Below are 18,126 nucleotides of genomic sequence, written 5' to 3'. Positions count from 1 at the left end.
ATTCCTTAGAAATTGTTTCCGTGTAGAAACTGTCCTTTAAAAGAATGTGAATAACATGAACAACCTGAAATTTTCTAAAGAAAATTAAGTGCAATTTTACTAATATTCTGCCTCAGTTTATCATTTACACATGTACGTTATAACCTACAGACCACAGTGGATCTACAAATACACAAAACATTTAATAACAGGCAGAATATTGGCCAATTACACTGATTTCTATTAAGACATTCAGGTTGTTCATATTTGTTCAGGTTATTCCACATTTTTTGTGAAAGAATAGTTTGTAAATTTACCTTTTTTGCGAAAACAAAGAGAAAAATCTAGAGCTGTTATTATTTATATGTTATTCTGTTCTTATTTTACTGGTTCTGATCCACTTTAGATCATATTGATCTGAATGTGGAACCTGAACATAAATAACTGTTATATTTTCAGTCCGATTTTTCATCCCGTGGGCCGGATTGGACACTTTGACGGGCCAGTTTTGGTCTACACCCCCTATGTTTGACACCCTGCTCTTCATATTTAAGATGTTAGTACCAAGGTTATTATCGTTAACAGAAACTAACCGAAATGCCAAAAACTAGAATTGTAACAAACCTTTTGTTAACTGAAATAAGTAAAAACTATAATAGAAAAAATGATAACTAACTGAAACTGTATTGTGGTGTTTACAAAACTAACTAAAACGAATAAAAGTTATGGATAAAATTCCCTTTGTTTTTGTCTTTGTCAATGTTGGATTGATACGAAATTGATTTATTTCGCTCTAGCAATTTTAGCGAGTGGCACCATATGATATTTAACGGTCCGTCACTTGTGGTTTCCAGTCGTCTTCTGGTCCCCACTGTACCTGGAAACATGGAGACTAAAGTTGGGAGAAAGCAGCAGAGTCCTGTCTGGGATTTATTTGAATATGACGGAGAAGAAAAGAAACGACAAAACTAAAATTAATACTAAAACTAAACTAAAACTAAGCATTTAGAAAAAAATGGAAACCAATAAAAACTATCAAACCTGCTCTAAAAACTAGTTAAAACTAACTGAATTAGAGAAAAAAAAGTCAAAACTAAATAAAACTAAACTAAAATGAAAAATCCCAAACTATTATAACCTTGGTTAGTACAAACCTCTGTAATCCCTCATTAATGTGACTGTAACACACAACCTACTTCACCTGTTGCACATAACTGGAAAACATGTCGACACAAAGGAAAACGTCCCGTCGGAGCCAGATTAATGAATAAACACATTGTGATTCGTCGTCAGGTCCTTATTGTGAGTAAATGAATGGAGGCTGAAGGAGTTCAAAGGTCACTGTGTTCAGACCATCCATCTCTGACCCAGGTGCACTTTGGCTCCGCCCCCTGGTGCCCAGCTCTCACCTGTTCTCTGTGTTACTGCAGGGGTTTTGCCCAGAATGAGCCCAGGTAACCCTCACCACCTCTGGAGTGTTTGATGACTTTACCCAGCGACCACATAAGGGCGCCGTACACCCTCATCAGCTGCTGCGTTGTCCACCTGAGCGGACGGGAGAGGTCAGAGGTCAAACACCTGTCCAATCAGAGTGGAGCTTACTGTGCCCAAGCCCCAACCCTGCCCCCCGCCCCAGCTCCCACCTGGTCCGCCTTGTTCAGGACCACTCGGATCTTGTCGCCTGGCCTTTGAAGGCTCGGATCGCCTCGGAGAACTCATCAGAAATGTTCCAGTTATGGGCGTCGAACAGGAGGATGAATCCGAGCACGCGTTCCCCGAACCAGCGCAGAACCTCGGCAAAGTCGTAAACCTGGACAGACGGACAGAGGAACAGACAAATCAGAACCAGGACAGAAGGACAGAGAAATCAGAACCAGGATGGATAGAAGGACGGAGACTATCAGAACCAGCATGGACAGAAGCAGAGGCATGATCAGAACCAGGACAAATGGACAGAGACTACCAGAACCAGGACAGAGAGATCAGAACCAGGACAGAGACTATCAGAACTAGGACAGAGAGATCAGAACCAGGACTGACAGAGACTATCAGAAACCAGGACAGAAGGAACAGAGACCATCAGAACCAGGACAGAGAGATCAGAACCAGGACAGACCGAGACCATCAGAACCAGGACAGAAGGACAGAGACCATCAGAACCAGGACAGAGAGATCAGAACCAGGACAGAAGGACATTGAAGTTTCATCGTCAGACTGATCCACATGAAAATTGACACATATTTGTCACGTTTTGAGCCTGAATTCGGGACAACATTGACTCAGAGAGGATCATGGGTATTGTAGTATTACATCAGTAGGTCTAATAATGCATGACCACATTTGGGATGCCCATCTACAGCTGTTTGTATTGAATATGAAAACATAAACAGAGTAAATGTGATGAATGGTTGAATGTTCCACGTGTTGTGAAGTGAATACAGCCGGTTCCTAAAGTGTCAACAGAACATCCTGCTTCTGTTCCAGAGTCAAAGGTTCCATCCACAGACGCTTCAGTGCACATTCAGCCTTGGAACATGACATTCATCCCTTGTTAATGTCATATTTATGCATTTCCACTGATGGCGGCGCCTGATGTCAGTTTCCTCTGTGAACCCTGTCCTCGCTCCAACGCTGAGGAGGAAGTCGTATTGTTCAACCGAAGGCATTTCCCTTTAAACAGGAAGTGGAACATGTGAAGTAACCAGGCGTCCTGTAGTTACACCACACATCAGACCCATTCGTCATCATAAAGCAGAATGGGTCAGTCTCACAAATTCAGGACCAACCCGGACCGAGCACAGAGGCCTGATGGGAAATGAACCTGACGCTGTAACCTGACGCCGGCTTTGGCTCCTCCTGTTGTCAGAGACGACACCTTCACACATCATTAATTCATCAAGTCACACTTTGACGCAGAGGGAACCAGCCTGGTCAGTGTTGACCCACTGGGACACATGTCTGTGGTTCTGGACGTCACAGAGGAGACGTTTAGACACAGAAGTAGGAGTGTTAGAAAATATCGGTTCTGCAATATATTGCGATATTTCATTTCAAACTACTGTATCAATATTAAAAAGTACTGTATCGACATTTTTAGGTATTTATTCAAATGCAGATATTGTGGAGGTTCATTTTTTATGTTATTTATTATTATTTAACACTGTTTTATTAAATATTGGTTATTTGAAGCATCCTAAAGCACTTTTTGCTGTCTGAGAGGCAGATGGTATTTCCTTTGTTGGAACTGCACAAATAAATGTTACGATGTTAGTTATGAACTAACAGAATATGAACAAACAAAAAAATTGCCTTTTTATCAGTATCATGATATATCGTAATACATCATATCGTGATCCTAGTATTGTGATTTGTATCGTATCACCAGATTCTTGCCGATACACACCCCACTAATGCAACTAATGTCAACAATATGTAAGAAGTTTAAGTAATTCTAGTTGAAGCCACAGAGCTGATCATTTTTGCCTCTGGCTTTCATGAAATCTGAGTTAATAGGACCCCCCCCCCCCCCCCCCCCCGTGTGGTAATGCTAAAAAAAATCTGATGTCATTTAAGTAAAAAACAGCTTCACCCTTATGTTTGTTGATGACTTGGGCATCCATAGGGGGTCTAAATCATGGCTATTCTGGCCAAAAATCTTATTTTAAAGGCAATATGTAATGTCTGAGTATTATTATTATTATTATCTATATCATTATTAGGAATGTAAGAAAACATTGGTTCTACAATATATCGCAATAGTTCATTTCACAATACTGTAGTGATATTAAAAAGTACTGTATCGATATTTTTAGGTATTTATTCAAATGCAGATAGGCGGAGGGTTCATTTTTGTTTTTTGGTTTTCTTTATTGTTTACATCTTATTTATTATTATTTAACACTGTTTTATTAAATAATGGTTATTTGAATAATCCTAAAAGCACTTTTTACTGTCTGAGAGGCAGATGGTAGTTCCTTTGTTGGGACTGCACAAAATACTGTTCTGATGTTAGTTTCTGAACAATAGAATATGAACTTTGAACAGGATCTTAAACTGTAATGTCTGTAAAACAGAATTTCAGTTTGAACACAGGAACATTTTGTGATATAGCATTAGATCCTGTTGGATCAAACAAAATGTGTTTAGTATTTGTCAATTCTTCCAGGAAATCATCTTGTTAAAAAATAAACAAACAAAAAATTGCCTTTTTAACAGTATCATGATATATCGTGATATATTGTATCATGATCCTAGTATTGCGATTTGTATCGTATCACCAGATTCTTGCCAATACACAGCCGTATACAGAAGTGTCCATGTTTAGACAACAGGGCGGAGCGGTGAGGCAAAACGTACTGAAAACGCTGACCACAGCAGAGGTTACATAAGACTGGAAACGAAACCCCGTCACACACGGGTCCTGTCAGTCATGACAGGGAACACCAGCCTCCAGAACCGTGTGTGTTTGTGTTTGTTATGGCCACAGGAACTCAGGGATGTTGTGAGTGTGGACAGCATCATCTCCATGAGGGAACCACGTCACACCAACACACAACTAAACATCACAGAAAAATGATGTAACCATTAATTAGCTTTAACCTTCAAACTGAGTCTGTCCCGTCAAACAAACACAGTTACATGTCTGTTATTAAGACAGAAAACCAGGATTTAGAAATAAAGTGTGTTCTGCATTTAATTATATATATGTTATCTTTGGTTTGCAACCCAATTAATAGATGATTCAGATAAACCCCTTATGTTAACAATAAATACAGGTTTTTCTTCTGGGGCAGGTGCTAAAGAAACACCAGAATTAGCCTAATTTCTTCTCATTAATCAAATAACTGAGCTTCAGTCAGGAATGTTTTTCAAAAGCCGTAAAGCTTTATAGGTTTTCAAAATACCTTTAATGTTTTTTATTATGGAACAAACAGCGCTAACTTGCTTGCTAGTGTTAGCGAGATGAAGATTAAAAATGGAACCTATCTGTGAAATCTCACTTTCCTGTCACCAGTGTTTCGAAGCAATTTATAGGGGTTTAAAGAAAATTTATATAAACTGTAATAAAATACTAAAATGAGCTTCAATTGTTATCTAATCATTTCTTGTAAAAATTCACTAATGTTAGCTACAAAACTAACAATTTACTAGCTACCATTAGCTATTAAACAGTAGCTAACACATAGAACAGAACCTTTGGTTTTTGACAACCACTTTAAGTACAAAATGTCAAATTAACTGTTTCTCTTGCAAAAAAAAAAAATTGTCTTTTACTACTTCTTTCAATGTAAGGAAAGACAATTATCTTTTATGTTAGTTCTTCAGACCAATATTTGCTTTTGACGGCTAGCATTAGCTTAACTTTAATAGAAAAAAATGTCTGGACTCTAATGCTGCGTTCCAGTCCACTCGTAACTCCTGTTTTTCCATCCTTCTACCGGTGAAATGCACTGGGTGTCAGTCAAACCTGGGACTTCCCACCCGTGAACTCGTACTAGAGTCCATGTTCTCCAGTTCCAAGTGCTGACGTCACGTAGCACATGGCGCCCCCCCATGGATGGGTGTTTATGCAGATTGTTTATAAAAACAAGTATTGCTCTGACGTTATTTATCTGCAAATGGCTCTGCATAATCAGCAGCTGCCTCTAGCGTTAGCTAGTTTTCAGCCCATGGAGTGCCAAGAATAAATTAATACCAAATACGAATCCAAATATACAAATAAATAACTGATCTGCCTTGGTGGAGGTCTGCGCTCTCCGAGTACTTCTAGTTTATTCTTACACTCCATGGACTGAAAACTAGCTAACGCTAGAGCAGCTGCTGATTATGCAGAGCATTTGCAGATAAATAATATCAGAGCAATACCTTGCTTTAATAAACAATCTGCATAAATACCACATCCATGGGGGGGCGCCATTGCTACGTGACGTCAGCAACTTGGACCTGGGAGAACATGGATCTAGTACGAGTTCACGGTGGGACGTCACAGGTTTTGACTGACACCCCAGTGCATTTTCACCGGTAGAAGGATGGAAAAACAGAGTTACAGGTGGACTGGAACGCAGGCATGACACACATGTAGAGACAGATCCAGTTTGTTGATTGAGATGTGTTGACCGAAGGTGTTTGTTGAATCCAGGGTCAGTGTGTGTTCGGTACACTGGCTGTTGTGTGTATATAATGGGTTGTGTACACTGTGCAGACTGCAGCTCACACAGGTGTTGAGGGCGGAGCTACAGGCGACAGGTGACCGACACCGGGAGCATCGTGTGTGAGTGACAGCAGAACCAAGGCTCTAATCTGCATGTGTGATCTGGAACGGCTCTAAACAGAGACGCTGACAATACCATCAGTTTGTGTTACATACTAGATCTTCCAGGGAGTTATTTTAGATGCACATGGAGGAATATTCCAGTCAGTAACAGAACCCAGTCACAGATCGAAATCTACAGTCACTCTGTTTTCTGGTTGCAGGACAAATGTTGTGGTTTCAGTTGAAAGCCTTTGTGTGTGTTTCGTTTCCAGTTCGGGGCCGATTGTCACCCAGTTTTAGGAACCACACCCAAACTGCCACAGCTCCACCAGATCACTTTACACAGCAGAAACAGAGGGTTGAACAACGGAGCAGCTCATAAAAGCAGAGCACGTTTACTCAGAAAACAAAGACATCCATCCTCCACAGACGTCACTGCGTGTCCAACACTTCAACAGTTTGCACTTTTTATTAATATCCTTCATGTCCTTTACAACAACCATCTACTGTTGTTGTATGTATTTATTAGTGTGTGGTGTTGTGCGTTTGTTGTGTGTTCCTGCCACTGCAGCTGCATGAAGCTCTAACACCCAGACAAACCTCCCTGTGGGACGACGAAGGATATAAACTAAACTCAAACCAGATCCACAGGTTCAGCTCCGGCTTCACAAAAGTCCATTCACAACTGCACAGGCGTTTCAGGAACAATACAGAGAAATAAACACTCGCTGAAACCAAATACAAAAGGACAAATGGGTTACAGACAGGGATGTAACGATTAGCTGGTATAACGATAAACTCGTGAGTAAAACTGCAGCACGGTTAGTATTACCGTTTTAAATCTAATTATCATGATAACTGTGTTTGATTATCGCACTTTTAGAGGAAAAAACCCTATGTAAAGATATGCTTTTATGTCAAATATTTGAGTATAGTTTTAATTTATTACAATTTTAATTTTATTTACCTAATATTTGGAACCAATATTCACTTTTAAAGTCTTTGAAAAGGTTCATTAAACATCTGTGTGTTATTTATGCAATAAATTATATACATTTTTCCAATCGGATTTTTTTTTTTTTTTTTGTGTGTGTGTGTTTTCTGGCCTTTTATGTTTTTATAGTAGGTTAAAGTGAAAAAATAATAGACAGATGATATAGATGAAGTTGTGCTGAAAAAACAGATACCAAACATGGGTATAGTAAACATTTGTTTCTATAGTATATAAAGGCAAAATCAAAAGGACTGAAAAACAGACAAAATAGGCTCAGACCACTAAGGGTTAATATTTAAATGTTTCTGCCAACAGAAGGTACATTGTGCCAATTATTTTATTTTATTTTATTATTATTAGTTTTTGTAAATACAACTTGATTAATTATTTCATGTGTGTATTAGTGCTTTTTGAACATTTTGAGCACAATTTCCATAATTCTGTGATAAACAACGATAACCGTGAATCATTTGGTCACCACTAATCGTGATATGAAATTTTCATATCATATACATCCCTAGTTACAGACTACAGCTCCGATATGCATTTCACCAACAAACATACCGTCATGGAGCTAATGCGTATCACAAACAACTGATACCAGACAAGGTTCATAGGAAAATGCTAAGTTTTAACAGAAAAACAAAAATGTCCAACATTACTGTTTGTGGGACTCTAATTATTTAAGTATTTACATATTTTTCCCTGAATAAGTGTTGAACTGGACAGAAATATACAATCAATAAATCTGGAATTGAGAATGAATATTCTGTAAATATCTGGGAGATTGTAGTTGCAATTTCTATTTCATTATTTCATCATTATTTCACCATTATTTTCACTTGGAGGTGACCAAATCCAGCTGAAAATCCCAATATATCCAGTGGCTGTTGTGAAGACCACGTTCTACTGATCCAGTTTAATCAATCAAACTGATCAGTTTATATGAATCAGTGCACAAATACCTCGTTCAACCAAAATATCAATAACAACAGCTGGTGGACTACAATCCCAGACATGCACTGCAAATTTATCATATTAAGAAACACAATGTGCTAATATTACTTTTAATTTCTCTCCGTTACATCTAAACATCATCAGTAATAATTACTTAATAATGAATCAACCCTGTTTGTCGTCATTAAATACCTTATTTTTTTTATTCTTAACTTATTCCACAAGATGCTAGTTTTACATTAGTTGTTATTGTTGTGAGAATCATCTGGTCCCAGACTTTGCGTTACTTTATATAATAATAATAATAATAATAATAATAATAATAATAATAATAATAATAGACGTTTCTGTGTCCGACATGTGACCGGATGTTTGTTCCGATGTTGCAGCACAGGAGGACGTACGGGTGCAATGCCGCTGTTGCAGCACGGGAGGGCGCTATCGTACAATGGCACTACGAGTACAACGCCGCTAGTAATAATAATGAGTGTATTTTCTGATCTTTTCAGTTGTTCTTCATAGGTTTTATTTGGATGTTACGAGGCTCCACAGTCAACGTGTTTGATCCATTAACCAATAAATGACAACAATCACCTCTAAAACATCTAAAAACAGGAAGAGAACGGAGCAGAATGGAAGAAAATCATATAGAATAGAAGTCAAATCCCAGAAGAAGAAACCGGAGGGGTGGGGGGGGGACAGAATAAAACCGAACAGAAAAAGAACAAAGTCAGTCCAAATCATACAGAACAGAATTCCCTCTTCAAATTCCAGAAGAAAAAATGAGACGTGAGGGGGAACAGAAGTAGAACTAAATAAAACTTCTACTTCGTAAAGGTTCTGTCTCAGTTACACAGTGAAGAACAGGACATTTTTACAGGAATTTTTCTTGTAGAATAAAAGTGTGATAAATTAAGTAAATGGAACTGAGGTTGAGCTGAATTAGACAATGTTTGACGAAGGTATTTAAAATGAATGGAAAATGGATAAATGTGGATGTTTGAACTGAACTGGGTTCTGCTTTGACATGCTTTTAAGGAACATTGTTGATATAGTTTTAGTACCTTTTAAATTATTGATGGTGTCTTATATGTATAGTTTTAGTTTAGTGTTTTATGTATAGTTTTAGTTTAGTGTTTTATGTATGGTTTTAGTTTAGTGTTTTTAGTGGTTTTAGAACATTAAACTAAACAACCATAAAACACTAAACTAAAACTGACTTTGATGACACTGTAAGACTGGATAATTTGAGTTTACTTCAAAAATCTGTGGTAACTTGTTGCCTTTAAAAATGTAAGTAATGAGTAATGAAAACTTGAGTGTATTGAACTTAAATGCTTGATTTGAATGGAATTGCTCTTTTAAGTACAACACACTAAATGCCAAGTGAATTTAACTTAAAATTTGTTGCAATGTCAATCGTTTTGTATAATCATTAGACTGAATATCAGTTCATTGGACTCAATTCCAAGGTGATTTAAATTAAAATCTTTTGCAATATTAATTACTTTGTATAATTATTCAACATACTATATTGTAGCGTGGATGGAAGTTAGGCAGGAAGTTAGCTCACTGCAATTTGTCAGCACAGGAAATGCTTTTAATTTGGCAAGACATAACTATTTTATTGCTAGAGAACAAACATCAGTGAACAGTAAATCCATAGTCCTTCTTATGGCTCTGACTCATGGTGCAGCTCTACACAAATACAAAAGCAAACACAAAAAGGACAATAAACACTGACATACACACATTTAGTCCAAATGAACACTGACAGCACAACCCCGCTGAACGCCTGCACAGAAAAAGAACACATTTACAACAACATGCCCAATACCCACAATGCAATGCACAGATAAAAAGGTGTGGTCAGGACTAAAACCGAGGGATTTAAGTCCATTCAACTTCCACTGTTTCATACTTTCCACTATGTCTAAAAATTAGAAGAATATACTGAACATTTTATAGTAATGGAATAAAACTGAAATCATTTAAGTATATTGTAATTAAAGTATTTTAGTAAATACAAAGTCCGGGCTTACAGTGGATGTTTTATATATGCTTTTAGTGTTTTATATATGCTTTTAGTGTTTTATATATGCTTTTAGTGTAGGTGTGTGGATGAAATCCGTATTTTCTGTAACTTTTGCTGCTGCCGTCTGTTCCAGGACAACAAATTTTTATCCTCCATGATTTTTTTTCCCGGTTAAATAAAGGTTAATTATTAAATAAATGTGATGCTGATAGAAAACGGACTGAACTAGAACCAGGAACCACATGTTCTACTAAAGCTAAAGTGATGTTTCAGTCACTGAACATGTTCACGTAGGTGTTCTACCTTCAGGTGAGACTCTGCAGGATGTTTTCAGTCGGTTTTACCTTCATCCAGTCGGGTTTATTTTGAATATTTACAGAACAGACGTTAAAGACCAGTTCACGGACATTAAACACATGGAGATCGGATCAGAACCGTCCCTGTAGAACACAGAGCTCAGCAGTGATGTCAGGTTCTGGAGGTCACTGGGTTTGTTTCTCTTGGATCATGACAGACTGTTGATGAAGCAGACCAGTGAAACCAGAACCAGTATGGGACCGCACTGGAGTGGGTGTGGCCTAAGACGACCGAAGGGCGGGACGACTGGACTGAAGCCCACGAGGACGACTGAAGAATCTGAGGAGGGCAGGAGTCCAGAAATGACTCACTGGAAGAGTGGAAATCCCACGAGAAGGAGAAGGAAGGAGAGAGGAGGAGAGGAGGAGGAGAGGAAGGAGGGGAGGAGGGAGGAGGAGGAGGAGGAGAAAGAAGAAGAAAGGAGGAGAAGGAGAAGAGAGGGAGGAAGGAGGAGTGGAAGAAAGGAGGAAGAGAAGGATAGGAGGAGAAGGAGGAAGAGAATGAGGAGAGGAGAAGGAAAAAAGGAAGGGAGAAAAAGGAGGAGGAGGAAAGAAAAAGAGAAGAGGAAGGAAGAGGAGGAGAAGGAGGATTAGAATGAGAGAAGAAGGAAGAAGGGGAGGAGAGGAAAAAAAGAGAGGAGGAGGAAGAGGAGAAAAAAATCTGCAACAGGACAGAATAAAATGCACCAGAATGAAATCTTTCTTAAATTCTGGAGGAAAAAGCAACAGGAACAGAAAGACGTCCAAGTGAAAGAAACGAATCCAAGTGATGAAAGACAAAAAAGTAATGAGAAGAAAATGGAGAAGGAACGAAGATAAATGAAGATATATGAGAAGTGAAATAAAAGAAAGCAGAACCAGGACAAAGACGTGACGGAAAAGAAAACTGAAGAAAAATGAAAAGTAAACATGAGAAAAGAAACGTAGACGAGAGGAAAGAGAAGGAAGGAAGTGAAGAAAAAGAAGAAGATGAATGAGGATGAAATAAAACTGAAATGTAGACACAGGATGAAAAACAGGAAGAAGAATGAAGAAAACTGTTCTCTATGTTTGAAAAAAAGTTCAATTACTTTTTATGAAAATGTGAATAAACTGAACTGGAAATTTACGAAGAAAAATAAGTAGAATAAGTAAATAATTCCATCTTTATTATTAAGACAACATACAGATGAAAGTGGACCTACAAATATTAAACACTTAACAGCAGAATACTGGAACAGTTATACTGATTTATACTCAGATATTTCAGGTTATTCACATTTTTTGTGAAAGGATAGTTTGTAAATGCAAATATTTTCATTTTAAAGCAAGAATAAAGGTTGTAGTTGTCATTATTTATAAGTTATTTATGTTATTTTACTTCAGATCATATTGGTCTGAATGTGGAACCTGAACTAAAACCAGTTCGACACCACTGACTGTTAATGGGTTTATTCAGATCGACTTCATTTGTTCGTTTAAAACAGACCAGAGTTCGTTTTCTCAGAAAGTCTGGACTTTTTTTTTTTTTTTTGGCGTCAATACAAACATGTGAACTCTGATTGGAGGCGGTTCACCTCTGGTGTGAACTAGGGCTGTAAGAAAATAGTTCTGCAATATATCACGATATTTTATCTCACGATACTGTATCGATATTAAAAAGTACTGTATTGATATTTTTAGGTATTTATTCAAATGTAAATATAGCGGAGGTTCATTTTTGTTTTTTGTTTTTCTTTATTTTTTATATTTTATTTATTATTATTTAACACTGTTTTATTAAATAATGGTTATTTGAAGCATACTAAAAGCACTTTTTACTGTCTGAGAGGCAGATGGTAGTTCCTTTGTTGAGATCGCACAAAAACAATATTATGATGTTAGTCGTGAACTAATAGAATATGAACATTTGAACAGGATCTAAAACTGTTATGTCTGTAAAACAGAATTTCAGTTTGAACAGAGAAATATTTTGTGATATAGCGTTAGATCCTGTTGTGATCAAATAAAAATGTGTTTAGTATTTGTGCAGATTTCCGGTGTAATTCAATTCTTCAAGGAAATAATGTTTTAAAAAAAGAAACAAAACCAATTTAAAAATGGTCTTTTCAGCAGTATCATGATATATCATGATATATCGTATCATGATCCTAGTATTGTGATTTGTATCGTATCGCCAGATTCTTGCCGATACACAGGCCTAATGTGAGCAGAACCGGCCTCGAGCTGAAACAAACCAATGAACCATGTGCCTTTTTGTGCTTTATGAGCCCCCGTAGTCGTGTGGCATTGTGGGTAATCAACAAAACTGGAAGGAGCTGAGCCTCATGGGTAGTCAGAGCTAAGAGCAGCAGATATGAGCCCAGGACAGACGAGGACCAATGAGGAGATGGAATGTGTCATTGACATTTGGTCCATGGTCACATAGGACCAAGGTTATTATCGTTAACGAAAACTAATGAAATGACAAAAACTAGAATTGAAAAAACATTTTCGTCAACTGAAATAAATAAAAACTATAATTAAAAGAAAAAAACGATAACTAATTGAAACTGTGTTGTGTGTTTATAAAACTAACTAAAACGGATAAAAATTATGGATAAAATTCCCTTCGTTTTCGTCTTTGTCAATGTCAGATTGATACGAAAGCGATTTATTTCGCTCTAGCAATTTTAGCTAGCAGCACCATACGACACTTGACAGTCTGTCACTTGTGGTTTCCAGTCGTCTTCTGGTCCCCACTCTACCTGGAAACATGGAGACTAAAGTTGGGAGAAAGCAGCAGAGTCCTGTCTGGGATTTATTTGAATACGACGGAGAAGAAGAGAAAAGATATAAAAAAAAAAACTAAAACTAAACTAAACTAAAACTAAGCATTTAGAAAATAACAAAAACTAATAAAAACTAGCAAACCTGCTCTAAAAACTAATTAAAACTAACTGAATTAGAGAAAACAAAGGTCAAAACTAAATACAACTAAACTATAATGAAAAATTCAAACCTTGGTGCGTGGTTCTGTTTACACATTTTGGTCCAGGAGCAAAAAGTGCACTGAGAATACGAGCTGACCCAACAAAAAAAATAGTCTGCATTTGATCCGAACATAATAAGTGGACCACAGGACTGTCCAGATGTGAGCAGGCCTGGTATTTTCAGTGTAACTGTTTCGCTTTGGGCCGTTTCCGACCCTTTGGCGGCCGGTTTTGGTCCACGGGCCCTGGTTTAGACCAAAGCCTGCACAGTCCTGGTCTGGGATGCTGGACTCGGTTCAGCTGCGTCTGGAACGTCTCCTCCTGATGCTGCGTCAACGTTGGCACCAGGAGAACGTTAAAGGAGGTTTGGGAGCCGAGCTGATGTGATGCCAGCGGGTAAACGGTGGCCCCGCCCACCGCCTCCACCCACCGCCCTCTGCCAAATGTGCAAAGTCACGTTTCGAAAAACCCACCCAGTGTGAGCGCTGACCCTCCCCACTGCCGTAAACCCAGTCCATGGAGTGGGTCCAGGCCCAGGCTGATCTGGGATCTGTTTTCTTTTCCCACATCTGGTCAGAGTCGCAGTCGCCAACTTTCGGCTCAGATGTTAGTTTTCTGAGCAGACGCTGGAGGAACGGGGCTGAGCGTCATCAGTCAGATCAATAGACTGATCGATCGGCCTTTAATGGGTGGTGTTCAGTTTGATTATCCATCTATGACGCAGTGACAGTTTGGGATTTTAGTCAGAAAAAATATATTTGATGTGTGGTCGCAGTGTCAGGGGGCGGAGCCAGAGAAGGAAGAGGCATGGACTTGTCAACTGTATAGAACCACACCCATCTGTGAATGATGCGTTTAAGACACAGGTGTCAAACATGCGGCCCAGGGGCCAAATCCAGCCCGCCAAAGGGTCCAGTCTGGCCCCTGGGATGAATGTGTGAAATGAAAAATTACACTGAAGACATGAATCCTTTTAGTTCAGGTTCCACATACAGACCAATTTAATCTCCAGTGGGTCGGATCAGTAAAATACTATCAGAATAACCTATAAATACTCACAATTCCAATTTTCTGTCCTTGTAAATGTAAACATTTTCATGTAATTTTACTGTATTTACACCAAAACAAACTAACATTTCACAAAAACATGAGTAACCTCAACAAATATAAACATTTTAAAATGTCTGAAGGGTAATGTTAACAATATTCTGCCTGCTATTAAATGTTTTGTGTATCCACAATCCACATTGTGTATCCAGATCCACTGTGATCTGTAAGTTGTAATTTGCACGTTTAAATGCTAAACTGAGACAGAATATTGTTAAAATTGTACTTAGTTTTCCTAAGAAATGTCAGTTTGTTCATGTTATTCACATTGTTTTAAAGGATAGTTGGTAGATGTAAACATTTTCATCACAAAATTTTACTTTTTTCACTCTAAAACATAGAGGAAAGTTTGGAGTTGACATTATTTATATATTATTGTGTTATTATTTTACTGGTTTCGGCCCACTGCAGATGAAATTTGGCTGAATGTGGAACTGAACTAAAATGAGTTTGGCAGCCCTGATTTAAGACGTTCATTTGTGCATCGGTCGGGGGGGGGGGCAGGCAGGTTTGCGTCTGTGCTAAACTACCTTTGTGTCTGTGAAATTTGGCTCCGTCATTTTCCTATTGATTGAAATCAGTCCTTCTGTTGTTTCAGCTGACGGACTTCCATTTGAGTGAAAATCCAATTAAAGTAACTTGACCTACATGGATATTTAATAAAATCAATTTATCATGTTCATATAAACTAAAATGATCAAAAATGAGTAAAACAATGAAAGAAATCAAAAACATGACCAAAAATAACCAACAAATGAAGAAAATGAGCAATTTTTTTAAATCAAAAAAAAAAAATCCTACTATAATGCACGTTCCGTGTCTGTCCGATCAATGTTGCAGCACAGGAGGGCGTCTGTGTGGATTTTCCTCTGCCTTCACAGGCCGATGGCCGCAAAACTCACCAGATGACTAGAAAAATTACTGACTATCTACTAGGCACACTTTTGTGTCCGTATTCAAATGTTGTGAGATATGCTGGGTGATTCTAACCTCTCATTGCTATCGTACAATGGCACCATGGGTACAATGCCGCTAGTAATCATATTATCAACAATGTTTAACATAAATAAACAAAAAGGAATTTAAAAAATTGACAGTATTAAAAATAATAAACAATAATACTAATTTATTTTAAAGAAACTGCATCATAAATAGTACAAGGGATGATTAAAAAAAAAATAAAAGAAAAAAAGTCAATTAGTCACCATATTTGGACTAAAGGGGTGGGGCTGCGGGAGCATAGTGCATCAGAGTCGTCATCATTTGCAGGTTTGTATGTTGTTATTTTATCTGAGGTCATATGGTCTGACTGTGACCCAGAGTATTAAATGGTCCAGATAAACCCCCCAGACCACAGTGACACCTGTTCATTAACTGTTCATTAACTGTTCATTAACCGCTCACTAAGTGTTCATTAACTGCTCATTAAGTGTTCATTAACTGCTCATTAAGTGTTCATTAACCGCTCATTAAGTGTTCATTAACTGCTCATTAATTCTTCATTAACTGTTCATTAACTCTTCATTAACTGTTCATTAACTGCTCATTAACTCTTCATTACTCTTCAAACCTCTCACTGTCGTCGTGTAATTGTTCGGTTGTCCTGACGTCAGCCTCTGCCTCTCTCTCTGACTCTGTTGTGTTGCATCATCACTGGCCGCCGCCCCCCAGTCGCCGTCTTCAGGAGGATTTGGCCTCAGCTGAGTGACTCTAAATGCTTCCAGATGGAGGGAACGCCCCAGCGCCACTTCCTGTGGCCCCTCCCTCTAATCCTCCACCTCCAGCTGATGCTGTCATCCTCTGATTCAACCCAGTGCAACAGCAGGAGAAAGCCCAGGGCTGAGGTTCAGCAACACATGACCCACAGGTGAAGAACCTGAAGGACCACCATGTTCACACACATGACCCACAGGTGAAGAACCTGAAGGACCACCATGTTCACACACATGACCCACAGGTGAAGAACCTGAAGGACCACCATGTTCAAACACATGACCCACAGGTGAAGAACCTGAAGGACCACCATGTTCAAACACATGACCCACAGGTGAAGAACCTGAAGGACCACCATGTTCAAACACATAACCCACAGGTGAAGAACCTGAAGGACCACCATGTTCAAACACATGATCCACAGGTGAAGAACCTGAAGGACCACCATGTTCAAACACATGATCCACAGGTGAAGAACCTGAAGGACCACCATGTTCAAACACATGACCCACAGGTGAAGAACCTGAGGGGGGGTAACTCTGGTCCAGTATGAGACCAGGGTCCAGTGGTTTTAACGGTTTCAATACTGATGAACATTTGCAGGATTTAAACTCTTACATGTGAAGGTTAGTTCGTTAAAACACTAACAGCTCCTTTGACTAAATTAGCTGTAAACTCCCTCCAGACCATAATAAGTCGAGCCTGTTGTAGGTGGATCCTGCTGTCGTATGTGCAGATGTTTGACCAGTGGTGACTTTCATGGGTTAAAACTCCTTGACAGACGTTTCCCTGGTTTCAGATCTGCTTTTCAAACCCTGACGTTGTGATAAAACCTGCTCTGATCCATTTCACAGGAAACAGATTCACAGACCAAACAGGAAGTGAGAGAAAACACAGCTGTGGTCAGGAGGTGAAGGAAAACGCTGCCATACGACCCACTGTTCATTACAAAAACCATCAGAACCATCAGAACCATGCAGAACCATCAGAACCATCCCCAGAGCAGGTCTGCACATGTTTACAGCTCTAGGGACATTTTCATTTACTTGACACCAGTACAACCTTTACATCCCAAATGTAATAATAGGTACAGAATAAATCCATATTAACGACATAAATGATAAAAAGGGCAATAAATGACAGAAATGTCATTTAATCTAATCTAGTTTAATCTAGTCGAATTTAATCTAATCTAGTTTAATCTAGTCGAATTTAATCTAATCTAGTTTAACCCAGTGTAGTTTGTTCATTCATTCATTCATTCATTCATTTTCTGAACCCGCTTCATCCTCACTAGGGTCATGGGGTCACTTGGAACCTATCCCAGCTACTTACGGGCGAAGGCGGGGTACACCCTGGACATGTGACCAGCCCATCACAGACTGAACATGTAGAGACAAACAACCACTGTCACATTCACACCTATGAGCAATTTAGATTAACAGTTAACCTATCAGTGCATGTCTTTGGATGGTGGGAGGAGCCAGAGTACCCGGGGAGAACCCACACAGACATGGGCAGAACATGCAAACTCCACACAGAAAGGTCCCACCCCCACGGACTGGCGTTGGAATCAAACCCAGGACCTTCTGTCTGTGAGACACCAGTGCTATCCACTGCACCACCGTGTCGCCCCATCTAGTCTAATGTAATCTAGTTTAATCTAATCTAATGTAATCACATCTAGTCTAATCTAGTCTAGTCTAATCTAATCCAGTTTAATCTAATCTAATCTACTTTAATCTAATCTAATCTACTTTAATCTAATCTAATCTAATCTA

At 38.6% G+C, this 18,126-nt stretch overlaps 1 protein-coding gene across 1 annotated transcript in view; it reads right to left on the bottom strand.

The window, feature by feature from the left end:
* Positions 1-18,126, bottom strand: part of ehd4 (EH-domain containing 4) — a 48,647-nt gene that overhangs the window by 13,497 nt on the left and 17,024 nt on the right. Inside the window, 4 exon segments of the mRNA XM_030127100.1 lie at positions 1,389-1,402; positions 1,404-1,511; positions 1,611-1,660; positions 1,663-1,787. Of these exon segments, the coding sequence (XP_029982960.1) occupies positions 1,389-1,402; positions 1,404-1,511; positions 1,611-1,660; positions 1,663-1,787 (297 nt within the window).

Source organism: Sphaeramia orbicularis, chromosome 22 (genome assembly GCF_902148855.1).
Source record: "Sphaeramia orbicularis chromosome 22, fSphaOr1.1, whole genome shotgun sequence".
NCBI classification, from domain to species: Eukaryota; Metazoa; Chordata; class Actinopteri; order Kurtiformes; family Apogonidae; genus Sphaeramia; species Sphaeramia orbicularis.
The sequence above is the reverse complement of the archived record's forward strand: the minus strand, read 5'-3'. Positions and strand labels throughout refer to the sequence as shown.